The 27831-nt window shown below is 35.7% G+C and overlaps 1 protein-coding gene across 2 annotated transcripts in view; it reads right to left on the reverse strand.

Moving 5' to 3' along the window:
• Positions 1–1782: 1782 nt before the first annotated feature.
• The window catches only part of ZMAT3 (zinc finger matrin-type 3), a 42943-nt gene continuing 16894 nt past the window's right edge, over positions 1783–27831 (reverse strand). Inside the window, exons 3-6 of one of the 2 annotated variants that reach the window (XM_004458480.4) lie at positions 13814–13933; positions 11360–11526; positions 11129–11229; positions 1783–9081 (exon numbers count right to left, since the gene is read on the reverse strand). In XM_004458480.4, coding sequence (XP_004458537.1) covers positions 8873–9081; positions 11129–11229; positions 11360–11526; positions 13814–13933 — 597 coding nt within the window. In that variant the 3' untranslated portion in view covers positions 1783–8872. Of the gene's footprint in view, positions 9085–11128; positions 11230–11359; positions 11527–13813; positions 13934–27831 lie in introns of both variants that reach the window. The other variant, XM_004458479.4, reaches the window with a different exon arrangement.

The following is a 27831-nucleotide window of genomic DNA, read 5'->3' on the forward strand; positions in this document are numbered from 1 at the left end:
TTTGGAGTTTTCCTTTTTACTTATTTTCCATGCTTGTTGTTCACATGTCTAAAAACAGACATATTTTAAAGTCTCATAATATTATATATACATGCACACATACATATATACATACATTTATATATGTATGTACCCTGATTTCCAATCTATTGCTTTTCCCATTCTGTCATGCTTTAGCAGCTTGAGTTGTAAAAGAAAATATATTCTCCTCAGTAACTCTTAAAGACATGATGTCTGCCATTGTTTATATATAGATAAAAACTCTTATCATTTGGTTTTTGGCCAAAGATGCTGCTTCAAATACAGTGTACCAACCACATTCAAACGCTGTTAGATTTAGAGAGTCCACAGGGTGGCACTAGATACCTTTGGTCAAATCAGTAAGCTATTTCCAGAAAATAGGGTTGGAGAAGAGCTTTTGGCATCAGTAAATATTAAAAATTGAAGCTAATATGAAACATACCCTGTTCTTGTCTGGAGGGACTGCTGCCAGACAAGAACAAATGTGAAGCTCTATTTACATACTTAGAGATCCATCCAGAAGTTATAGACTGCCTATTTCTTCCAGTGGCAAATCTGTGTTTGTTCCTTTGGACATACTTCATTACTAGTATTTGATTATCTTAAACATACTCCCATATATTTCCTCCCAAAATCTCTCTGTTACCTCTTCCTCTACCCCCTACCTCTTCCCTCTCTTTTTTGGTGATTTTTAAAATAAGGACTTGTAATCACATTCCTTTTAAATAACATTTCATAATAGTTAACTATCTTTATCTTCTTTTAAGCTCCCGATTTTCAACAGTTTGTGAATAACACCTAAATAGGAATAAAACTTTGTCCCAACTCAGAAGATAAAATCTTAAAAGTCATCACAAAAAGATCAATTTCTGATACCTCTTTACAATCTTGTACAATTTATAATAGATTGGGAAACTTCATTCTAACCTTTTATATATGGACAATTTTAAAGGATAACATCCACAGTTTGACTGTGAACAGACTTTCCACAAACAAATAGGCCTCAGAAATGTCTAAAGAAAGAAAAGCTGAAAACTTCTAGTGGTTTAAGATTTGCAAGATATCCTTTAACATGGCTTTCTTTTCACCTAAAAATCTCTTGGAAATGATTTAATAAAATGCACTGATGCCTTGAATATTTTATAAGACACAAATTCAATGTGATCTTTTCTCTTCATTCAAAAACATTTGTGTGTGTGCAGACACAAGAATTTTTCCCACGACACTAAGTGTATGTGTCTTGCATCCAGATTAAACAGATCATAACAGCATTTTCTGGGTCTATAATCTACTTCTTAAAATGAGCATTCAAATTCAACCAGAGTGCTTAAATAACCACATCCCAGTAATATATTGCATACATAAACTGATTCTATTTGCTGGAGTATTATATATGGGAAACACTCAAAAGATTAACCGATGTAATTGCAAGCCTTTCAATGTGTGTTTTATTTCCAGAAGCAACAGTTACGGGTCTGCTAAGCCCAACTTTTCTCAGAATTTGAAGGTAAGATAAATTTTAAAACACACGAATAAAATTAAGAACTTACTCCAGTCCAGGGAACAGGGCAGAGCTATCATGGGCAGCAGATCCATTCTAGAGTAAGCCAAATTGCTGAATCAATTCTGCATGAGTTCACAAAGTCCTAGGCAAATTCTGAGCAGACTGATGAATGGTGAGCCCACAATATCAACTGAAAATAACACCTCGATGCTGAGAATTTACCTTATTCCCCCGATCTCTAACTCAACCAAACAATCTGCAGACAAGACTCAGAAACTTTTATTAAATTGAACACAAAATGCCTGTTAATAATAATGTCAAGGCTCTCTTGGAAATCAGTACATTAGTGAGGATATAACAGCCAAAATGAGCCATCAACATAAGCAGTGTAAATTTTTAATAACTTTCAAATTTCTGTATTCAATATGCTGAAGAAAAAAAAACCAAAATAGCAATTTCAATTTCACAATTCACAGTTGATTAGTTTTAATCCCATGACATTTTCCTCATTTCTGTAGCCCCAGAACACAGATTTCCAAAGCGGTTACTGGCACTTGGCTCCAATAGCATACACAGATCTTCAACCCCTACGCAAAAAATTTCAGGAAACAGTTCTCAAATTTGTCCAGTTTAAGTCAGCATTTTTAGGCTATATTCTTCACCAGAGGAGCAGTTCTAGTGAAATAGCAAAAGCAGTTTAAAAGTTTGCCATGCCATTAAATGAAGGGTTCTAGGATCTCCCTTCGTTTTCCATGATTTTATTCTCTAATTAAAAACAATAACTGCACTAAAATGCAACCTTAACAGGGGAAGCAACATCAGTTTTGCTTCTGGATCTAGAGCATACATCCAAGAGAAGCAATTTATTGTAACAGCAGACACATGGAATACTTCAGTGCAGAGTCTGACATACTCTAGTAAGGCATTTCAAAGCAGACATACCACACCCAAACAAAATTATTATGATCAGTCAAGGATACCATAAGGTGAACATCAATTAATGCAGAATTAACATGAAATTCTTACAAAATGACACAATGATTTACAAAACAACAAAACTTACCCAAGTGCCAAAAGGTGGCAAAATAATGACCAGTCACTCTAAAAGAAATTTTGTTCCTGTAAATGCCAGATTTGCAGAGTAGACATAAGTTGCTTTACATGTGTTTTGCCCTAAGGATATTATTTGTTATGATACATGGGGTTGTTAGTTTTCCTTAAAAATATAAATATATATCATGTAGAGAATACACATATAATCAGTGGTATAGAACATCCATTTTCACTAGTGAGGGGGTCACTTAAGCACTTACATAGAAAAGTTACCAGTGAATCATGAGTGTCATTTAAATGCAAAAAGAAATCTGATAAAAACCTGCATGTTGTTAGTACTCAACAGTGCAGTGAGATTTTTAGCAACTGTATTGGAACCATGAGAAAATCCTTAAGTTTAAAGTATAGTGAATATGTAAAAATAATAGTCTAATTAGTAAAAATACATATTTTTCTTTTATGGGGCCATTGATTTTTGGAAACCATAAATCTTATCAAACAAGCACAAGAATATGAATCAGGAGCAATTTACATTTCAATTCTGACTTACCCATTGATCTTCATGACCTGGAGCAAGTCACTTAATTCTTAAGATTGTGTCCACAGAAAATGGGCTTAAAAATAAATGCATATGTCAAAATAATTTTTTGAACTAGAGTAAAGCTAAACATGGTTATTAAAGCTACAGTAAAGCTACAGATGGTTACTAAGGCTCATCATTTCCACACCTCATTGTACAGTACTGTCAGTTTTAATCCTGCTAATTATGACTAGAAGAATAAGTAAATACAATTCTCAAGTAATTCAAAGGCTTTATAGGAATTAAGAGTTTCAACTTTTTAAACTACTTTATCTGTTCTCCTATAGTTGTTTAAAAAAGCTAATCACATATGGATTTGACTCTTTTCTCTACTCCCCTGTACCTTTAGGTAGGACAGTTAAAAGCAATGTAATGTTCAAAAGGAGAAGTGATAACAGGGAGAAAAGCAGCAATAGATTGAAATGAGGTATAAGCTATTTTAATCAACACCAATCAGTAACTTACAGTTTTTTAATGAAGCTGCATAGTTCAGCAAAAATTCCTCACAAGAAAGATAAAGAAAAAAATCATATGAAACTTCAAAATTTCTGACAACTAAGCATTTAAAATGACCAACACTAGAAAACTCCAGTTTGAAAAGCAGCTGTTTTTTTCTCACTCAAATACATACAAAAACAGAAACTGGAAGATTAAAGTCCTCAGGAGGAAAAAAATTATATATGTTAATTGGCTCAGGTTATCAACTCAAATCCTACTTTCAAAAAGATATTGAAACAAATAAACTCTAGCTAATGATGCCAATGCTGAAATATTTAGGGGAAAGTATACAGTCTACAATTTACATTAAAATGTATTTTTAAAAAAACAGCAATAGATCGGCGGATAAATACAGGGATGGATAGATATGTGGTAATACAAATACAGTGAAATACTAAGGTAGAATCTAGGTAGTGGGTATACCGTAAAAATTTTTTCAATTCTGATATATGTTTAAAATTTTTTATAATAAAATGTTGAGGGGAATGTTAATATTTCTATAATAAAATTAACCTAGCAGTATGTTTTAAAGACTCAAAATATTCAGGCAATCTAGAATTTTTAATTAATAGAAGTAGGGAAATTTTTCCTTTAAAAGGCTTCAAACCTAATTTCTGAAGATGCCTGAACTAACACAATTAATATTAACAATTATTGTACAAGACAGTCTCTTCACAAACTTTATTTGCAAGTGGCTAATGGCTAATTCTCTCCTCTCTACTGAATAGCAAGTTTGAGAAAGATTACTGGAATAGAGTTTTTCCAAATCATTGTCAAGCTCTCCCCAATCTACCATACTATCATTCACTAAATATAAATGTAACACAGATCAAGATGAAAAATAATCTGATTGTTGGCAGCCTGGGACAACTGGATTCATTTTCAGTGTGTATGGTTCTTGATCAACAATGATAATTTTACTCTATATCAAATTGAGGTTGCATTAAAAAAAAAAAAAAAGATGCAAGAAAACAAAATTTGCACAGATCTTTGCTGTTCCAAGCTCCTGTTCTATGAATTGCGATTAATAGCAATAAATCTGTCATCTCTTCTGTGAATTGCTAACACTTGCTAAAGGCACTCATATTCTGGGCTTAACGGAGACAGGGTCTCATAGGACCGTAAGTCAGTACGTTTTTGGTAGCTACCCAGAAAGGGAGTTTACAAATGATCCTCCCATTAATAACGGGCAGAAAAAGTCAAACAGCTATCAGTAGAAATATCTTATGAGAAGCTATTTACACAGCTATTTGTCCATTCGACCAAATGGATAGTAATAGCTCATAATGGTAGCCTCCCCACCAATACCACATACACACACAATAAAAACAAAATCATTTTTATTATATTTGAAACTCCTGAATAGTGATTTGGCTGGTTTTTAAAAATTTTTTTAAAAAGTAGGTGGTAAGGCGGTATTTTTAAAAATATTTGTTCCAAACTCTACATTATACTTTTTTCCTATCCTTACAGAACATTTCTCAAGGTTATTTCTAAAGAAGCTCTATTTTCCCTGGTATATGCCTCATCAGGTTCCTCAGATAGAACTCCCTGTCCAAGCTCCAACTTTGAGGAAATAAAACAGATGAGGTTCCAAAACCACCATTACTGGGCCTCTTTATAGAGAATACTACTCCAAAGTGTTACATGTCTCCCCTGACATATTAGACTCATTCTATATTAGTCACTAAACAGTCCTCAAACTGTCCTTGCTTGTAGTCCAGCCAAAGACTTAAACTCTATCTACAAAGGAGAGTAAACCAGATTATTTTTTCTCCTTATTTCCTTGTCAAATTATAGATAGGTAGCTGTAAGTAAGCATAAAATATTTGTTTATAGAACAGCTTTGTAAAAAGATTTCATGCTTCTCTTTAGCTGTTTAAATCAGAGAAACCTAAGAATGTTCTCAGCCATGATTCTTCATTCGATCTCAGGGTATCAAAAATCCTAACTGGTTTTCTAAGTTTACTAACAAATTACGAAGTGGGGATAGTGAGGAAAAGTTGGGGAGGAACGATTTCAAAATGAATGACATAAAAAAAATATTCACCCTGCAGAATTCAGTGCAATAAGATACAAGCAGACAAACATAATAAACAACATGCACGTATTTACAAGTTGTAGTACATGAGATAAAGAAGACAAGACCAATCAAGTATTTTCTGTTTGGTGCGGGGTCTATAGGATTACATGGCACATTCAGTTTTGTAACAACTTTTTTTAAAAACCACTTCAAAGGCATATGCAATCCAATCTTTAATTGGAACGTGGAATTTTTCCTTTACAGCTTGTTGCCCTTGATACCTTAGAAGAGTTTCTAATTATCTTCTAACATTGATTTTGGATGACAGCTTACACAAAGATATTCACTGAGAAAAGAGACTTGGATGCTGGGAGTTCTTAAGATGATTACTAAGAGCTACCTAATTTTTCTGACTAAAGGTTTTCAGTTGTTTAGGCCTCTTCCATTCCTGGTATACAGTATATAAAAAGATACTAACATGATTCCCAGGGAATACAAGATGCAAATCCTAAAGCACAATGCAAAACAGGATTGGACTTCATTCACAAAATGAAACCAACAGAGATCACGTATCACTGACAGCAGTGGTAACAACAGCCTCATTTGACAGGGAAAAACAAGGTCTATAAGGAATGCATGAGTATGAGAAATTGTACCATGCAGAGATGTATTTATTTTGGCATTTCCTGCCTAATGACCTCTGTCACCCTTGTTTAACCTGTGTAATACAGGTGAATATTGAAAAGTAATAAGCCCAAAATATGACCCACAATTACAGGGACTTGTGATTTTTTTTCAGATGTGCATGTAACCTCTATAAATGATTATGAAGTTATTTATCAACTTCCTAGAGTTTGGAAATTAAGGAGCAAACTGACTTACAGTAGGCATTATGGTATCTAAAGTATCATATAAAACAAACACAGCTCTTTTTTAGTGCAAAGAAATAGAGCAAGTACGAAATAACACTATAAATCTAACTTCTTTCTTTAAAAGAAAATGCGCTATGCATTCATAACATCCATCAAGGGCACTGGGAAACTGGAAACCTGAATCCACAAGGCCTGGAAAAAAACCAAGCCCTAAAGTCCACTGATTTTATATGAATAAAATGAAATTGTTAAGTGGGGCGAGAAGGAAAAACTCTTCCTTTAATTTTATTTGCAAAGGAAAAACTGAAAGTAGATGAAATGCCTCTTTAACAAAATGTATCATATCCACAAACTTTTCTATTATATGAAATAAGGATTCACTGAAATCCTCTCTATGGTAACATAAAACTATATATATATATGTAAAAACAGAAGTGAGATTTTTAAATAATCATAGAACCAAGTGGCCAGCACTGTATTATTAAAATCCACTAAAAAAGTATACTTAGCAGCAAACTGAGTAAACTACTGGCCAATAAAATAAGCCCTAGATCACCCTAAACTAATCAACTGTACTTTATAGATTACTGAAAAATAAAATGTAAAAAGGCTATTATACTAAGAGTCACAGATCTAGATAGAATCTCAACAGAAAATTTATTTCATTCTTATGTTTCTGGGAGGGAAAAAACCTTTCCACAAATGATTTTACTTTTCAGTAAACCACCACTTTAACAGAAGGGAGTAACTTGATACTGTACCAGATGTTAATCACAAAACTGATTTTCAAATATGGGTCAAAATTGTTCAAAGATATTACAGAAATGGAATGATGTTTCTAATTTTCCTTCTCTCCATCTATTTATCTATCAAATTCTCCAAGAAAAACAGGAGTTTTATTTTTAAAGAATAATATGAGCAATCAAATGTGAATCAACCATTATGCAAAGATACTGCCCAAGATAAACTTCCTGATGAATGTGGCCTTTCAAAAGAAATATGGATGAACATCAGCTGTATCCAGGTAAATAAAATATAGTAAACAGATAAAATACAGTTAATGAAAGTCCACAGACTATTCCATTGTTTATCTAGACATACAGAATAGCTTCTTGTTTAAAAATAATAATAATAGTAATACTGTCATAATTATCAGATACCAAAGTGATCTATATTTTTATTATCTTCAAGGAAGCCCAATTATAAAGAATAAGACTGGTACCAAACCCAATGTCTGTGTACTTTTCTACTGGAAATGATAATAGTGAAATTTGATTAGTTTTTTTTTTCAATCTTCTTTATCTATGAAACAGTAGGTAGTGGTATTTTTCAGGAGAGCGAGCAATCTGGCAGGATAGAAAAAAATGTTAAAAAAGGAAAAAAAAGTATAAGAATCAGATGATTATTTTTAAAGTCTGCCAAAATAAAATACCAAAAAATCTGAATTTATAGTTGAGACCATCATAAAAGAGCATGCTATTACCAAAAGAAAAGTAACTCAAATTGAAAGATCAAACCTATCTTTATGTTTCCTGAAATCAACTGAAAACAACTTTTTTTTATCACATCTTTCTTACAGTCATTGGATATTCAAAAGTCGGGCTCTGGAAACCACAGCAGAGCTGGGGCATGAAAATGAGCTTGTTGGACAAGTTGGTTCAACTGGTGGGGGGGGGGGAGCAAAGGAAGTGGCATTTAAATATTGAAAATCTACAACTGAAAATGAAGTTGAACAGTTTGGAAGTTCACAAACACATTGGAAGTGTTTGAATTTTTAAAACTTGCATATTGAAACTGGGGGTCATGATGGGGAAGGAGGTCCTGGGAAAGACCCTATTGCAGTTTATAATAGCATATCCTATTGACTACTCTTTGAAGTGGTGGTTCTAATGAACCCTCAGGAAACCAGAATCTCTGCTTGCCTGTTTTTACTGTGATCTGGAGTTAAGAATTCAACAAAATTCTCTATTTAACAGTACACAAAACTAAAATTTCAACAGAAGATGAATTCTTTTAGATAGTCTATAGCTCTAAGTGGTCAGACTAGTAGTTGACCAGAACTTGGTCAAGATGTTATTTCTAAAGGGGCGGGTAGGTCACATGCTGATAAGTAGTTCAACACAACTGACCTGAAAAAGCATTATGACCTAAGAAGCACCTTCTTTTCCAACCCCAGTTTTCACATCTCATGGAACTACTGGTTACTCCTTTTAACATTAAGCAGAGGAATGTACTCATATCAAAAGGACCACAAAGCAGGGCAGATTGACAGAAGGCAGACAATAGGCAGGACAAGCTGCTCTATCTGAATACGATAATCACTATACATATCCCAGATTCTCCATCTCGTTCCTGTACCGCTGTTCAGACACCTTGCTTTTATGCTGCTTGCTCTCTAAATGCTGCCGGAATTCCATCTCTTCACCAGCCCCAACATTACACATTGAGCAGTAAAACTGGCCGCTGGGAGTAACACACATGGCCAGATCACGTGGAATTCTCTGCCGAGAGCGGGGATTGAAGTAAGGACCTGCTAAAGCAAGAGATAAAAGTAATGTATTCACCTCAAAATATAGACTAAATGAATGATGGTCTGGCCAATTATCACTGCAATTTGTAATTCTAAACTCAAATTATAAAATTCACAGATTCTTAGTTTCATATGAATTGTGCAGTTATAGATTTTTAAATTCACAATTTTATACAGGTTCAATCTAAAATGATAAAATGAATCAGTAAAGGCTGCTTTACTGTAAATGTTTATCTCTCTTAAAAAATAAGTACAATTATAAAAATACTTTTTTTAAAGTTCCAAGCATTATATGAAAGTCTTATAATTATGCTAACTCTTTAACCCAAAAGTTCTAAGAATTTTTCCTAAGGAAATAGTGATAAATTTTACACAGAGATTTACCAGCAAGGATGTTTACTTCAGCAATGTATAAACAGCAAAAATTGATGGGGGGTGGGGGCAGAATCCAAAAGGGATTAGAAAAAATATGGTAATGAATACAATGGAAAACTAGGCAGTCACTAAAAATAATGCCATAAAAGCTCTTTAGTTACATGGAAATATGATTAAAATACGCTAAATGAAGCAAGCATATCACAAAACATGATCCCATTTCTATTTTAAAGAAATAATATATATAAAAAGACATATACGAAATGACATATACAAAAATGTTGGTGGAATTACTGATTATTTTACTTTCTTTTTACATAAGTGATTTCTTAAGTTGTTACAAGTCATCAATTTTCTTTCCTACTATAATAAAAAATTTAAATATTTTCTCAAAATACTGCTATCAGCACATTCTGCAAGTTTTGATACCGTATTTTCATTACTATTCCATTTTAAGAATTTTGAATTACCAATATCATTTCCTCTTTGGTCTATGATTTATTCAGAGTGTTTTAAAATTTTCAAACAGAAATTTTGCTTGTTTTTTGTATTTCTGACATTATCTCATTTGATTGTTCTCTGGTCAGAGAATACAATCTATATGCTTCATTTTTGACAAGTGTTGTGACTTGCTTTATGCCTAGTATGATATATTCATAGTTCACATATTCTTGAAACAAATGTCTATAATCTATTTATTGGTTATAGGATTCTATATATGTTAAATAAATCAATATTGTTAACTGTACTGTTCAAAACTTCAACAATTTTCTGTTTATTTGGTCTATTAATAATCAAAATCTTGAAATCCTGAAATTTCCCACTATAATGGTAGATTTGTCAACATACTACTAAAATTCTACCAATTTTTGCTTTATATACTTTGGAATTTTTTTATTTGTTAAGTATAATTTTAAATTATTACATCTTACCCTCTCTATCCCTAACAATGCTTTCTGTCCTGAAATTCATTTTATATGATTTTAAAATAGCTATCCCATCTTTCTTCATTTTAGCTGAGTTCCTTTTGTTCAGTCTGACAATCTCTGTCTTTTAAACTGGGAATATGGTAATATGAAGAATTATTGCCTACTGTAGACAATCAGAAAACACAAACTATTTCTATGAACTAACAGTTCTGAACTGAAGGTATATATCGGAATCACTGAGGAAACATTTTCAAAACACACATAATGTTTGAGTTCCAATCCATATTTACTAGTTGAAATCTAGACACAATTCAGGAATGTGTATTTTGTTTAAAAACAAAAACAAAAAAACTCCCTGGGCAATTTTGATTCACTATCCCATTTAAAAACTACTGCTTAATCTTTTTTATTTTCCAAAAAAAAATGAGTTTTTAACATGGTACAACTTTAAACAATGTAACCTACTTTTTAAATGCATTTTACATTTCTCAGCTGACAAATACTAGAAGAATCATAAAGGGACTATGATAAGAGACCCTAACACATAGACTATGTTTAAAACCAAAGTAAATAATATATGAAATAGGAAATAAAACCTGAAATGAACATCAGCCAGCAAAGCCCCTAGGTAATTCATCGAAACAATGACTAACACCACATTCTCAGGGCTATCTATTACCATTAAAGGAAATGAAAATAAAGGAGAACATTTGCACAAGGTAGCTACGAAATACTCAGGATACCTGAATTATTCTGTACCGTATACATATTTCTTCTATTAGGCATCATCTTATATTCATTCCCTTCTTTCCGGGTCCTCCGTTGACCCGCCTCAGAGGATTCACTGGAGAAAGGAAATAAAAGAAAGTGAGATTTCTAAACAAGGATCCATTTCATTTTTTTTTTTCTTCCTTTCAGATCTTCTTTATATAAAGGTACCAAACTTTGGTCTCAGAGAAAACAGCAATACCTACGAGAATGAGTTACTCTGCGCTTCCGCCAGCCGCAGCCTCTTGGCATGATTCTTCCCTTGATAGTGGGCCTGGGCCACAGCCGGAGAACTGAAGGAGGCATCACAGAGCTTACAGTAATCGTTTTCTGTGGCCAGAATCACTCGGCCTCCTGGCTTAAAGGAGCCCATCTGACATCAAAGACACAAGTAGAAACAAGTTTTCAAAATGTGGAACTTATTCCCCCTTTCCCCTCAAAGTTCTTCTAAGAATTGTAAAATTACAAAGAATAGTGAAGGACCACAAGAACTTAGCATTGTAAGGAAAGGAAATAGTATATTTCACAGGAGATGCTTGGTCATGTTTTTGCATTATAATCATCTATGTATCAGCAGAAGGTGAATGACTTGTTGCCATCTTCACTGACAGCATAAGAAAATGAGTTTTAAAACTCCAGCATTGAAGATTAGAGGGCTTACAAGAAAACTACCAGAAAGAATAAAGTCTCCCCAGAATCCATCAGCAAACATTTACTAAATGCCTGCTACTTTTCAGGCTTGCTGGCTAGTCCAGAAGTAATATACGGATATATATAAAAGAACCTCTGTGCTCAAAGACTCTACAAACTAGCTACAGAGATATAATATAATCAAGGGGAAATAAGTGGCAAATCTAGGCAACTGTATTCAAGTTGGGAAATAACATGGTAAGGAAAACATGACCGAGTATCTGGCAGGTAAAAGAAACTAAGAAAGTACTGTTGATTTCATATATGAATGGCAAACTAAATATTGGCTAGAAGAGATAATACACATGATAAATAGTCTAGAAATTATATCATATTAGGGATGGGTGAAGAAAATAGCACTGTGTCACAAGGAAGGGAAGATTTCCTGGGGACAGGATAGCTGTCTTCAAAAATCACAAAGGACAATACTGTGTAAGAGGACTCAGGCTGTTTGCCCAGGAGGGTAGAGCCGACTGAAAACAATCCCGATGGCTGGCCAACCACAGAACTCTAGAGTAGCCTTCAGGAACTGGTAGTGTGAAAATTATTCAGCTCAAAGATCTGGATATTTTCCTGTCCTCTGATTCTGTTTTTAAGGTATCAAATCCATGAGGCTGAGGGAACAACTGGTACTGCTAGCCACCCTTTAAGTACTGCAAAACTGACATTCCCAAAAGTAAAATTATACCATGATGTTTAGAAGCAGAGGTCAAAGGGCCAAATGTGTAATACCATGGACAAGTTATTCAACTTAGCTCCCAGGTGATGCTGATGCTGTTGCTCCACGAACTATATTTTGGGTAATAAGGCCTTATACCTCTAAGTTATTTCAAAATTTGAAGGAAATCAGAGCCTGGGGCTACAGACCAGTGAGGTACTTGCCAGGGGCAAATAAATAAATAAATAATTAAACAAATAAATAAATAAGTTAGCACCAAAAACCTCAGTAATCAAGAAATAATACGTTTTGGTAGAATATTTTTAAAAATCAAAACTGATGCAAAACCAACAAAAAAACACACCATGATGAACAAATCTCAGAATTTTAAAAAGACAAGATTGTAACAGTGCCATGGCAAGCCATATTAAAGACTGAGACAAAAGGAAAATCAGTAGTGCTTAACCTGTCTGTTTTAAACGTTTTTTGTTCACCATAGACTTTTTCACTAATCTTAATGTTTCAAATGTTGCATTAAAATATTATTGATCTTTCATTGAGTTTTTCAGATACCCTCGTAAATTTTGTGCTCAAAGTGGGTGCATCCCTCACTTAATCCTAGTACCAGTCCTGCATTAAAAAAAGCACTTAGCAAAGTGCATGGGATAAGAACTGCTCAATTAGAGTTAGCTACTATTAGTATTTATGACCATCCAGTCATTCTAGGGAAAAATTAAGAGATTAAGGAGTAGCATTCATATTTCAGAGCTATAAAAGTACAGGAATAGCTGGCCTAAATCACATGCTCTATCTTCAAAGAGCTGAAGGAATTCAATTCTCAAGTGTATTTCATAAGACCAAAGTCCAAAGAGTTTATACAGGCTCTCTACATTGAGGTAAGAAAAAGGCGATCTCAAGAAAATAATCTGGTGATTGAAGACAAAATTATAAAATAAATGGGATTACTGCAATAAAGAAATACATATGTAAAAATCTCTCTTTCATCTAGGCCTTCGCCTGAACCTTCAGGGTCACTTAGCCCAGAATTATGAGATACTCATAGGGAAAGACTACTGTAACATTTTTTCCATCTGTTACATGTGTTACAACTGAAGCCAATGAGAAATCTCAAGCTCAAAGACTTTGGTATGCATGAAATCCAGCATTATAGTTCAAGGAGATAAAAATACCAAGTATAACATTTCAGGAGTATTTGTCCAACTGTATTCTGTTGGGCATTCATATCCATTTGTGCACCCAACAGCTTCCACCCTGTTTCGGGTTCATCATGCCAGATGTTCACACATCTCACCTGTGGAGGGACTGGAACAATTGGAGTAGCGGCAGATTCTACTGCATTGCTCATTCTGGAAGGAGGAGGACAGCTATTTGCTGCATAGTAATTTCGGAGTTTTTTACCATGATTTTTACCCTAGAAGCAAAGAATAATCACCACGAGGAGAATTTGTCATATTGAGTTAATCAATGTATTCATTAAAGAAAGAAAAAGATAACTTTTTACAAAAGCAATACCATATTTTATTTTTTCAGATATTCACAACATTGAGGGCAAACAGACCACTAGCTATATTTGATTACTATTCAAAAAAGAAAAGAAAAAGTACTTTAAAAGAGAAATTCCTTACTCTAGATCTCAAAGTACAAGAGTCTACTCTGGCTCCAACAGAGTGATTAAATTTTATCTGAGAAAGATAAGAGACAAAACCAAAAGAAATTAATTTCCTATATATTTCTATGAAAGATCATATCCAGTGATCTATGTCCTCCCCCAACTTATTGCATTCATATGCCACTGCCTAAATATGAATTTCTGTCATGGATTTAATCTACTTTATAAGTCAGTAACGAAATGGATAATCCAATCTGTTTTACAAAAATAACACTTACAAGCTATCTTTTTACTTACAAAGGACTTTTCATGTACATTAGCCCACTTGTTGCTCACAAAAACCCAGTAAGAGATATCTGTTAACATTATGCATGTGTGACAGCAAAGGAACTGCAACACAGACTTGCCCCAAGACACCTTCAGCAGGGTGAAGTACTGGAGCCTGAAGTTGAGCCAGGTCTTCCGAATCCAAAGCGTGACCCTTTTCACTACATCATGACGGTTTCAAGATATACTGTGAATCTCTATAAAAATGTATTTGTCTTTCTCATCATGTTTGTTTATTATTCACATAATTGTATTCCTTAAACTGACACAAACTGGTAGAAAGGGTTAGTGATTGAAAAGCATTCTAAATGAGGTTATTATTTCTTTAAGCTGCATTGTAAAATCCAACCTGAAGGCAAACATTAATCCATCATCTACTACATGCTAAGACTTAGAAACAAATTAATGACTAGTACACAGTCTGACATAAGCAGTTAGTTAAAGTAATGAGCAAGGTTCTGCCTTCTGCCCACTCTAATGTCCTAAAGGTGCTCTCATGATGGTCACAGTGATTGCCAGGGTCAAATCTAGTGGTCCAATCTGTGCCTTCATCTAATTCAAACTCTAAGTAGAATGGCATGGTGGACACTTCTTCCTCAAAACACTGTGACTCCCCCTTTTCTCCCTAGCTCTCTTCATCTACCAGACCTCTAAGTGCTGCAGTCTCTACCCTTGGCCTTATTCTCTCTTCACTACACTCAAATGCTAGGCTATTTCACCCAGTTCTCTGGCTTTAAAATATAATTTATAAGTTGGTGACTCCAAAAATTATAATAACTGCACCCCAACCCTCAGAATCATATCAACTGCCTTTTTGGCATTCACACTTTGAAGTCTAAGAGGCATTTCCAACTTAACATATCTAAAATATAACTTTTGATTCCTCCCCCATAAAACTATCTAAACCCTACCACCACCAATCATCTGCATGTTAGTAAATAGTACTACCATCATCCCAGGTACTAGAGAAAATCCATGGTGTCCTTAATTCCATCCTTCCCTATACTTAACACATCCAATCCATCTGCAAGTCTTGTCAGCCTACCTCCAAAATATATCTCAATTCACTCTACTTCTCTCCATGGACATTACAAATAGAGTAAAACAAGCTACCATCATGTCTCACATGCAATAGGCAACAATTCCTAAATGGTCTGCCAGCTCTCACTCTCTTCCCATATAATTCTCCTCATATCAGCCAGGGTAGTAATTCTAAACATAAACCAGATCATGTCATTTCCACTGTTAAAAATCTTCCAATGGCTTCCCACTACACTTAAAATAATATCTACAACTAGAAAGCCCTACATGATCTAGCCCTGTCTACCTCTCAGATATTATTTCATACAACAGCACTCCCCACTGCTTATTATGCTTCTGCCTCACTGGCCTTCTTTCTATTCCTTAAACATGCCAAGCTCCTTCCAGCTTCAGGCTGTTCCTTCTGGGTCCTTCCTTTATTTCTGGTCTCAACTCTAACAGCATCTCATTAAATCTAAAGTGTTACTTGGACCCTTGCCTACAGACATACACACTTTCCATAACAGTATCACAATGTCTGGTTTTATTTTATCCTAGAACCACTAATCACTATCCAAAATAATACTGTTTACTTTTTTCCCTCATTCCTCCCCTCTTGGATGTAGACTCCTTGAAAATAAGGACCTAGTCAACACTCAGAACAGTTTCTAGCATATAGCAAGCAATTGATAAATATGTGCTAGATAAATGAATCAAGCGTTAAAATGGACATAATAAACAAACTGCCAAGTGAGCACAGAGAAGGAATTCCTTACATCTGCCTGAATGTCCCTTCTGAAAAGGGAATATTTGAGTCATCTTTAAAAATGAGCAAAAGTTTACCAGGTAGACAAGGAGAAAGGGGAAAGAAACCTGCAAAGAGAGGAAACAGCATGAGCAAAGGTCCATCTCATTGGGTTGAAGACCCACAAGAAGATGGTCTTAAGGAGCCTTTGGAGAAAAAGGAGGAGGTGAGATACACAGGGGCCTCATCCTTAATGGTTTTGTCCCATGATGTAGAACTTGGACTTTAGAGGTGGCAGGGAGTCTCTGGTGGACTTTAAATAAAGCAGTAACATGATGAGGCTGCACTTGATAAACATTTTTTTGGAATCAGCATGAGGGAGGAATTGGAGAAGAACAGAGATAGAAGCTGAGAAGCTATTTATTTAGGAAGTTTTTAAAATAGTCTTTGGAGCAAAATAATGGCCTGGACCAAGGTAATGGCAGGGTGAGGGGAAAACACATTAGAGCTATAAAGAAGGTGAAAACAAATGATGACAAATTTGGCATACTGGCATGGGGGAAAGGCAAACCACAGGGTAGACAAGGATACCATTTACCAAAATGAGAAAAACAGGAGCAGCAGGTTGTGGGGAAGAAGATAGTCAGGGTGAACTTACTTGATGAGGCTGAGACTGCTGCAGGACAACCAGATGAAGTCCAAGTGACAATGTGACAACTGGATTAGCACTCAGGAGATCAAGGCTAAGAGAAACCTCAAAAAATAGGTGGAAATTTGAATCTATTGATATGAAGAAAGGTAGCAGGATTAAATATTTATTAATCACCCATTTTGTAATGGCCAATGTTCTAAAAAATGGAGATAAAATGGTAAAGAAAGGCATAATCTCTGACCTCAAGTAACTTTTCCAGTGGATAGAAACAGAAAATAAAGAAAAAAAAATTACATGAGCCAGTTATAATTGATCTACAGAAAAAAGAAAACCATGATGATGTAATAGATAATGTCAGGGCAAGGAGATGGTGGTACTCAGACAAGGCTTCTCTGAGTAGAGACACATGAGCTAAAATCAGAAGCATGAGAAGGTTCCAGCATATATTGCAGGGAAAAAAGGGAGGGCTGAGAGTCAGGACATCTGCTTAGCCATATTAAATCTGAGATCCTCTTTAGATGTCCAAAGAGAGACCTAACTGGGGTCCCCAAGTGAGGTCACTTTAAAGAAAGAATCTGAGCAGTTATTAGCATGTAGATGGTACTTAAAGCAATGGAACTAGATAAGATTACCTAGATAGAGAGGAGATAGAAAAGAGTCAAGGACAAAGGAGAGTGGTAGAGAATTAAGATCCAGAAAATGAGAATGCCTAAGCTATGAAGCAAAACGAAAACCAGGTAAGCCTGGTATTACAGAAGCCTAGAACAAGGTGTTTCAATAGAAAGGGTCTAGTTGAAGATATTATGACCCAGTAATTCTACTTTTAGGTATTACCAAACAGAAACATACATAGCATAAGAATGCTTCTAGAAGCATTGCTTGTAAAAGAAGAAAAGTGAAAACAACTGAAATGTCCACCTATGGGATAATGGACAAATTGTAGTGTATTCATACAATAGAACAATGGAACACTACACAGTAGTGAAAATAAGCATACTATAGGTATGCATGATAACAGGGATGATTTGCAAAACAAATCTTAAATAAAAAGAGCAATTTGAATACTACCTCAAATAGTGGGGCTCCTGCGGGAAGCTCAATAAGATTAAGTGCTGTTTTCTCATTTGAAACTATGGAGGCAAGAAGGCAGTGGTATGATATAGCTAAGGCACTAAAAGAAAAAAACTTCCAGCCAAGAATTCTCTATCTAGCAAAGCTGGCATTCGAAAAAGAGGGAAGAGTTCAAAATATTCACAAATAAACAGAAATTAAGAGAGTATGCCAATAAGAAACCTGTACTTCAGAAATACTAAAGGGAGTTCTGCAGATCAAAAAGAAAAAACAGGAGAGAGAGAGTTGGAGGAGAGAGTAACAACAACAAAAAGAGAAATAAAAACAACATATGGCATACATAAACCTAAAGAAAGTACAGCTAATGTAAGTAATTCCTTAATGGGTAATAACACTGAATGTTAATGGATTAAGTTCACCAGTCAAGAGACACAGGTTGGCAAAATAGATAAAGAAATAAGACCCATCTATATGCTGTCTACAAGAAACCCACCTTAAATGCAGGGGTGCAAGGAGATTGAAAGTGAATGGTTGGAAAACAATTTTACAAGCAAACAATAACCAAAAGTCAGTGAGTACCTATACTAATATTGGACAAAATAGACTTTAAATGTGAAACTATTGTGAGACAAAGGACACTATATATTAATGAAAGGGGTAATCTATCAAGAAGAAAGAACAATCATAAACATTTATGCACCTAACCAGGGCGCCTCAAAATACAGGAGGCAAACACTGGGAAAAACTAAGTGGAGAAATAGAATCCTCTACAATTATAGTGGAAGACATTAATACATCATTATCACCATTAGAACATCTCAACAGAGAATCAATGAAGAAACAAAGACTTTGAATGATACATTATAGGTCTGGGACCTAACAGATATATACAGAACATTACACGAAAATACAGTGGGATATACATTCTTCTCAAGTGCACATGGATCATTCTCCAGGATAGACCACAAAACAACTCTTAATGAATTCAGAAAGACTGAAATTATACAAAGGAATTTCTCTGACCACAATAGAATGAGGCTGGAAATCAGTAAAGGGCAGAGAACCAGATTAGGCACAAAGATGTGGAGGTTAAACAGCATACCCTTAGACAAACAGTGGGTCAAGGAGGAAATCGCAAAAGAAATCAGTAACTACCTTGAAATGAATGAAAATGACAACACAGTATATCAAAACGTATGGGTTGCAGCAAAAGCTGCACTGAGAAGGATATTCATAGCTGTAAATAAATTTAAAAAGAAGAGCTAAATCAAAGATGTAACTGCACACTTTGAGGAATTAGAAAAAGAACAACTAACCACAAAGGAAGTAGAAAGAAATAACAAAGATTAGAGCAGAACTAAATGAAATTGAAAATAAGAAAGTATTTAAAAAAATAAAGAACACCAAAAGCTGGTTCTTTGAGAATATTAATAAAATTGATGAACTCTTGGCTAGACTAACAAAGAAAAAAAGAAAGAAGATGCAAACACATAAAATAAGAAACAAGGAAGGAGATATCACCACTAACCCCACGGAAATAAAGGATATCATAAATTATATGTCAACAAGAAAGATAATTTAGAGGAAATGGACCAATTCCTAGAAACACGCAAGCAGCCTACATTGTCAAAAGAAGGAATGGATGAACTCAACAGATCAATCACAAGTAACGAGATAGAATTAGTCATCAAAAACCTCCCAACTAAGAGCAGCCCAGGACCAGACAACTGCACAGGTGAATTCGACCAAATATTCCAGAAAGAAATAACACCAATCCTGCTAAAACACTTCCAAAAATAGAAGTGGAGGAAGTTGCCTAACTCATTCAATGATGCCAACATCACCCTAATACCAAAGCCAAACAAAGATGCCACAAGGAAAACTACAGACCAATCTCTCTAATGAACCTGGGTGCTAAAATCCTCAACAAAATACTTGCTAAGCATATTCAACAACACTTCAAATGAATTATACACCACAACCAACTGAGTTTCATCCCTGTTATGCAAGGATGGTTCAACATAAGAAAATCAATCAATATAATACACCACATAAACAAATCGAAAGAAAAATGCATGATCAGTTCTAGATGCAGAGAAAGCATCTGGCAAAATACAGCACACATTCCTGATAAAAACACTACAAAAGACAGGAATAGATAGAAACTTCCTCAACATAATAAAGGATGTAAATATAAAATCCACAGCTAATATGATATTCAAAGGTAAAATCCTAAAAGCTTTGCCTCTAAGATCGGGAACAAGACAAAGATGTCCACTTTCACCACTCCTATTTAACATTGTGTTAGAAGTACTTGCTCGAGCACTTAGGCAAGAAAAAGATATAAAAGGCATCAAAATTGGAAAGGAAGAAGAAAAAATTTCACTATTTGTAGATGACATGGTACTATACATAGAATGCCTGAGAAATCTACAACAAAGCTTCTACAGTCTAAAAACCAGTTCAGTAAAGTCACAGGATATAAGATTAACATGAGAAAATCAGGAGCATTTCTATATACCAATAATGAGCAATCTGAGGAGGAAATCAAGAAATAATCTCACTTACAACAGCAACTAAAAGACTCAAATACCTAAAAATAAATTTAACTAAAGATGTAAATGATTTACATGCAGAAACTATACAACACTGTTAAAGGAAACCAAAGACTTAAATAAATGGAAGAATATTCCCTGCTCATGGACAGGAAGGTTAAACATCATTAAGATGTCCATCCTACACAAACTGATCTACAGATTTAATGCAATCCCAATAAAAATCAACACAGCGGAGGGCGGGGCAAGATGGTGGCTGAGTGAGCACACCTGATATTCTCTCCTGAAAGAAGCAGCTGGGCAGTGTTGGAAATTCTTCGGGACCAGGCTGTTTCGGGATTTTGCAGGGCAGGAGGTGTCTGGACATCGATTTGGTGGGAAGCTAACATGGAGTTGAAGAATGTCAACCACCACACCATGGAGCCTAAAGTGTCTACAACTGAAAGCAGGAGGATTGCAGCCAGTATCCATGTGGAATCTAAACCCCCTCTTGACATAGATGTGGAATGGACACAACCAAGCCAAGGTCCACAGGAAGGAGGAATACAGTAAGGATTAGAGTGGACTTAATGATATCCTATTCATGAACTATCATGGTTAATAATCGAGAAAATGTGGCATTGGTGTGGAAAAAGTGGCCATGGTGGCTGCTGGGTGCGGGGAATGGGAGGAAGAGATGAGATGTGGAGGCATTTTCGGGACTTGGAGTTGTCCTGGATGGTGCTCCAGGGACAACTGCCGGACATTGTATGTCCTCCCATGGCCCACTGGATGGAACGTGGGAGAGTGTGGACTATGGTGTGGACCACAGGCCACGGGGTGCAGCGATGCCCAGAGATGTACTCACCAGATGCAATGGATGTGTCGTGATGATGGGGGAGAGTGTTACTGTGGGAGGAGTGGTGGGGTGGGGGCGGTGGGGGTGAATGGGGACCTCATATTTTTTTAATGTAATATTTTTTTTAAATGAATAAATTGAGAATTTGGAAAATAAAAATAAATAAGCAAATAAATAATAAATAAATAAATAAAAATAAAATAATAAACAAGAAAAGAAAGGAAAAAAAATCAACACAGCATTTTTCACTGAATTGGAAGAACTATGAAATTCATTTGGAAGGACAAGAGGCTCTGAATAGCCAAAGACATATTGAAAAAGAAAACAAAATTGGAGGAAGCACATCACCTGACTTCAAAATATACTACAAGGCTACAGTGGTCAAAACTGCATGTTATTGGAACAAGGATAGACACACTGACCAATGGAACTGAGAGTTCTGATACAGATCCTCACATATACACACAACTAATATCTGACAAAACCACCAAGTCCATTCAAGTGGGAGAGAATGGCCTCTTCAACACAAATGGTGCTTGAAGAACTCGATATCCATATCCAAAAGAATGAGAGAGGAACACAATTTCACCTTATACAAAAATTCAAGATGGATCAAAGATCTAAATATAAGAGTCAAAACCATAAAGACCTTGGAAGATAATGTTAGGGAAGCACCTACAGGATCTTGTATTAGTAAATCATTTCATGAACTTTACACCCAAAGCGTGAGCAACAGAAGAAAAAACAGATAAATGGGACCTCCTCAAAATTAACAACTTTTGCACCTCAAAGGAGTTTGTCAAGAAAGTGAAAAGGCACCCTACTCAATGGGCAAAAATATTTGGTAACCATTTATCTGATAGGGGCCTAATATCCAACATACATAAAGAAATCCTACACCTCAAAAATAAAAAGACAAACAACCTATTTTAAAAATGAGCAAGTAATTTGAAAAGAAACTTCTCCAAAGAAGAAATGGAAATGGCTAAAAAAGCACATGAAAAGATGTTCAACATCACTACTTATTAGGGAAAGACAAATGAAAACTACAATGAGATATCATCTTACACCCATTAGACTATTATATAAAAAAACAGAGGACTACAAGTGTTGGAGAGGATGTAGAGGGAAGGGAACCCTCATCCATTGCTGGTGAGAATGTAGAATGGAGCAGCACCGTGGAGGACAGTTTGGTGGTTCCTCAGAAAACTAACTATAGAACTGCCATACGATCTAGCAATTCCACTGCTGGGTATATACCCAGAAGAACTGAAAGCAAGGACACGAACAGCTGGAATCAACTCAAATGCCCTTCAATAGATGAATGGATAAACCAATTGTGGTATATACATACAATGGAATATTACTCAGCTGTAAGGAGGAATACAGTATTAACACATGGGATAACATGGATGAATCTCAAGGACCTTGAGTGAAGCAGCCTGGCACTGAAGGACAAATATTACATGACCTCACCGACATGAATTAAGCAAATTGAGCAGACTCAGAGAGATAGAGTTTGGAAGACAGGTTTACAGAAAATAGAAAGGGAGAAGAAGGCTGTGAGCAAAAACCCATAAGGGCAAAATCTATAAGGTGGAAGTTTGTAGCTGTGCAGTGCAAGGGCATAACAGTGGTGCAATGATACTTTGGGTTGGGCAGTGCTGGTTTGTCAGGGGTGGGTAGGGTGGGGAGAATGGGTTAGACTGTCCATGGGACTGGGGGAAAGTATGGGGGAAGGAACAGGTGAACACTGGGATTTGGCAGGTATATGGTTGAAACTACAATGTTGGGAATGCTCTTTTGGCAATATGGCAAGTGAGGGTTACTGGTTTAGGGTGTTGGATGTGGGGGACATCTGGGACAGGCGGCACCTTAGGCAGGCTTCTACAGAGTGTGGAAGTGTTCATTTTGCACAGTGTGTTATATCGCTGGGTGGAAACGCACATAATGAGCATCAAGGTGGTGGTCTCCCATCCTGGGGAGGCCCACTATGTTCTCAAATAGAGGGGCAGGAATCTCTCAAGAGCATGGGTGGTGCTTAATAGGGGAGGACAGACCAGTGTGTCAAGCGCTCAGTCTTGCTGCAAGTAACGATGAATCTTGTCCTGCAAGGACGGAAGTCTGGTGGTTGCCGTGGGTCCCCAGAGGAGCAGAAGGGAGGTTTAGAATAGATGGAAGAGAGGGCATTTTGGGGGTAATGGAAGTGTTCTACCTGATCTGGCTATGATGGATAAAGGCCATGTTAAATTACATCAAAATTTATAAAAATGTATGGTCCAAAATGTAAACCATAATGTAAACAACTGACCATGGTTAGTAGCTTTGTTTCAATATTTGTACATCAGTTGTAACAAGCATACCATACACATATAAAATTAATAACAGGGGAAGGGGGAAAGAGGGAAGAATGTTGGGTATAAGGGAGTCCTCCATATTCTGTACATAACTTTTCTGTAACCTAAAACTTCTTTGAAGACAAAGTGAAAAAAGTAAGACACTGGGGGAACAGAAGAAAATGTCACTGTACATATAGAACAACAGATCTTTCAGTGATGAAAGGCAAAACGTCGAAAAATAATTTTTAATATTTTTGCATTCTTTTTATTATCACAAATTTTTCTTTGTATTTTATTTCTTATTTTTAAAACGATCATTATTATTTCATTTTCTTATTCATTTTATTTGGCTATTTTACTGGCTTCAATTTGAAGAAGTTTTGGATTGCAGAAGGATTACAACTGTGGTAGGGGAGGATCACTGATGTGGGGTGTAGTGATGGGGGATACATGGGAGGAAGCTAACCTGTGCATACATATAAAGCATATAAATGTGTTCAAATGTTCATAGGGCATTGTCACAGTGGGTGGAGATTCACACAAAACCGAAGGAATATCCAATTCCCATCCTGAGGAGCCCTGCCACATTCTTTAATGGAACAGCTAGAATCCCGAGTATGGGCACAATGACTAGTGAAGGAAGATGGTCCATTGACAGGCCCTTGATATTGATGATGGTGATTATGAACCTTTACTCTTGAAATTGAAACTTAGCCTGGTATTACAGGATGCCTAAGAGTTGCCTCCTGAGAGCCTCATTGTTGCTAAAATGTGGCCTCTCTCTAAGCCGAACTCAGCATACACATACATTACCTTCCCCCCAGCGTGGGATATGACTCCCGGGAAGAGCCTCCCTGTCACCGAGAGATTATTACCAAGCACCAACCAGCAATGCAACTGGAAAAAGACCTTGACCAAAAGGGGGAAAAGTTAAAGACAAATGAGTTTATATGGCTAAGAGATTTCAAAATGAGTCAGGAGGTCATTCCAGAGGTTACATTTATGCACATCTCAGCAGGATCTCACTGACTGCCAAAGTAAATACTACCACAAATAGCTGGGCTTCTCAGGATGCTGGAGACATCCAGACACTATAGTCAGGGCAGACAGCTCAGGAGTTTGGTGCTTTGCCAGTGGGCCCTAGTTTGGAATTTATGCTCCCCAGAGTGACAAAGTTGGACTGAATTGTGCTTTCCCTACACAGGGCTCTTCTGTTCTTCTATTTGAACCTATAATTAGTACTAGAGTTGGTAGGTGTACAGATAAGAGACTTAAATTTGGGGGCTGTCCATGTGCCAGCTGGGCCCTGAATCTCAACTGAGTTACACCACCTACTCTCCAGTTTTTTGGTCTCACCCAGGACAACTAACATGGAGGTGATGATGGACAACTACCATACCAAGAAACCAAGAAAGTCTACAACTGCAAGCAAGAGAGTCCCATCCATCAGCCCTATGTTATCATAGCCCCCTCTCAATCAGAGGTGGAGTGGATATCACGACCCCAAAATCCTCAGGATTAGCCAATGAACTATGGACTGAAGCAGACTTACTGGTATTCGACTGCAGATTTATTGTGATTCTAGTAGTGGAAGAAATTATATCATTGATGTGGAGGAAATGGCCACTGGAGGTTCTGAGGGCAGGAAAAGGGAGAAACAGATACAATGCAGGGACATTTTCAGGACTTGGGAATTGTCCTGAATGACACTGCAACGACAGATACAAGCCATTATATATCTTGCCATAAGCTACAGAATTGGGTGCAAAAGAGTGTAAACTACAATGTAAACTTTAATCCACACTTAGTGGCAATGCTCAAAAATGTGTTCATCAACTGCAATGAATATACCACACTAATGAAGGATGTTAATGTGGGAAAATGTGGGAGGTGTGGGGAGCAGGGTGAATGGGAATCCCCTATGTTTTTTATGTAACATTAAGTAACCTAAGTATCTTTTAAAAAAATTAAAAATTATAAAATTTTAAAAAAGGATCAGAGAGAAAGCAGTTGGGAATGGAATATAGTCTATGAAGGAATAATTTATGTAAAGTTGGAGTTATTGAAGAAGAAAAATAAAAGAACCAAACAGAGCTAATATTTAAAACTATAACCCAAGAAATTTTCCAAAAATAAATAAAGACCTGAATCTACAGATTGAAAAGGCACACCAGAATTCTGGGGAAATTAGTCAAGAACAATCAGATCTGAGACAAGAGATCTTAGAAAAAGTATGAGACTTCAAAGGGAAAGAAAAAGTCCTCAAGTCTTTCAGGCAATGTGATCAAGTAATTTACAAGGGCTAAAAAAATTAGAATGGCATCCACAGTATACACAAAGCAAGGCAAAAATGGAGCATTTTTTTTTTAATTCAAAAAAAGTGTGAACCAAGGATTTTATATCCAGCCAAGTGTCCCTATATCAAGTATCAAGACTACAAAAAACAGTTTTAAACATACAAAACATAGAAATTCAGTGCTTACAAGCCCTTCTTGAGGAATCTGTCAGAGATTAAGTTTCATCCAATCAAAAAATGAATGAGAAAAGTTCAGCGAAAGTGCTGATGGTATTTTCACATATGTAATTATATATCTAAAGCTAAATCAAAGATAGAGATGAGGGAGAAAAGTAAAATGTTTAAATGTTATATACTACTACAGAAAGGAAATAATCCAACTAAAATATGAGAAGAAAAGAGAAAAGGAAAGTAGAATAAGGTCATTGATTCTACAGTAGGCAATAGTCAGGATATCATTAAAAACTTCCAAACCGGAAAATAAAATATTAAATAAAGCAGGGGCATAACAGTCATTTAAAAATATATAAAGGATAGGGGAATGAGAATACTACACTTCTCAAACCATACTTTTTTATTGTTCTGATTTCTAGAACCATATTAACATTTCACAGACTCCAAAAAATAATCAAAAGCAATTAAGGATGGGGAGTGGATGTAGCTAAAGTGATTAGCGCTGCTTCCCATATACCAGGTCCTGGGTTCAATCCCTGGTACCTCCTAAAAACAAACGAGAAAACCAACTCTCATTAGGAAGTAGATGTAGCTCAGGGGTTGAGTGTCTGCTTCCCATGTTCCCATGAGCGAGGTCCTGGGTTCAATCCCTGGTACCTCCTTTAAAAAAAAAAAAAAAAGAGGGAGAACCCAAATGAAATAAAAACAGAAACAAATAAACTTAACCGTATGAAAAAATGAATAACATAATCACACTGAGTTGAGGGGGGTGGAACTATCATAAATCATTTGGAATCGGTATTTTGACTAAACATTTAAGGCTAAAAGCAAAAGGAACAGTACACAAACATTCTCTGGTTAGTATGTTTGATTTTCAGATGGCTATAGACTATCAATTCCCAAATTACTTTATGTGTATTCTAACATTGTGTGTGTGTGTATCCACTGATTTTGTGGATAATGAAATTCCCAGTTTCTCACTATCAAAGAAAGAAGTTAAACATAAGGAAAGATGGAAAGCAAGAATGAACACTGTGGTGGTGTACTCGAGTTGGAGATATCATTGTGAACTCAGTTTTCAAAATATGTACAGCTAGACAGATATAGATGTGTGTATACATACATGAATACGACTGGCTCTGTCCATTACAAGGATCTAGAAGCAATAACACCCCAGTACCAAAGAACACACCTAGCACCTAGATTTCAGTTTCTAAATACCGTCCCCAGTAAAAGAAAACAGGTTCTTTGAAGAATGGCTGCATAGGGAAAGTACAAGTAAGGCCTGGAATATCTTACAGTGCCAGAAAGTAAGGAAATATACAAAAAAAAAAAAAAAAAAGATGGTGATATGTCAAAAGGATACTAGCACCATCTTGAAGGGACTGCCATTGGCCAAATCTGGGACAATTTAAACATCAAAACAGTGATTGATAAGTAAATAAATAAATAATAGCAATAAATTATAGCCACAGAATAAAAATAATTATAAATCCATGGTGATATGAGCACAAGAAAAATAGAGAATTTTTAAAGAAAAGTTCTAACAAATAAATATAGAAGGAATAATTAAAACAGAAAAATCACCACTTGGCAAACACTACAGTAATAATTGTTGCAGTCAAGAATCATCAGAGGATGCTAAAATCACTGAGCAAAAGTATGAAGAGAAATAAAATACTC

This window comes from Dasypus novemcinctus, chromosome 4 (assembly GCF_030445035.2).
Source record: "Dasypus novemcinctus isolate mDasNov1 chromosome 4, mDasNov1.1.hap2, whole genome shotgun sequence".
NCBI classification, from domain to species: domain Eukaryota; kingdom Metazoa; phylum Chordata; class Mammalia; order Cingulata; family Dasypodidae; genus Dasypus; species Dasypus novemcinctus.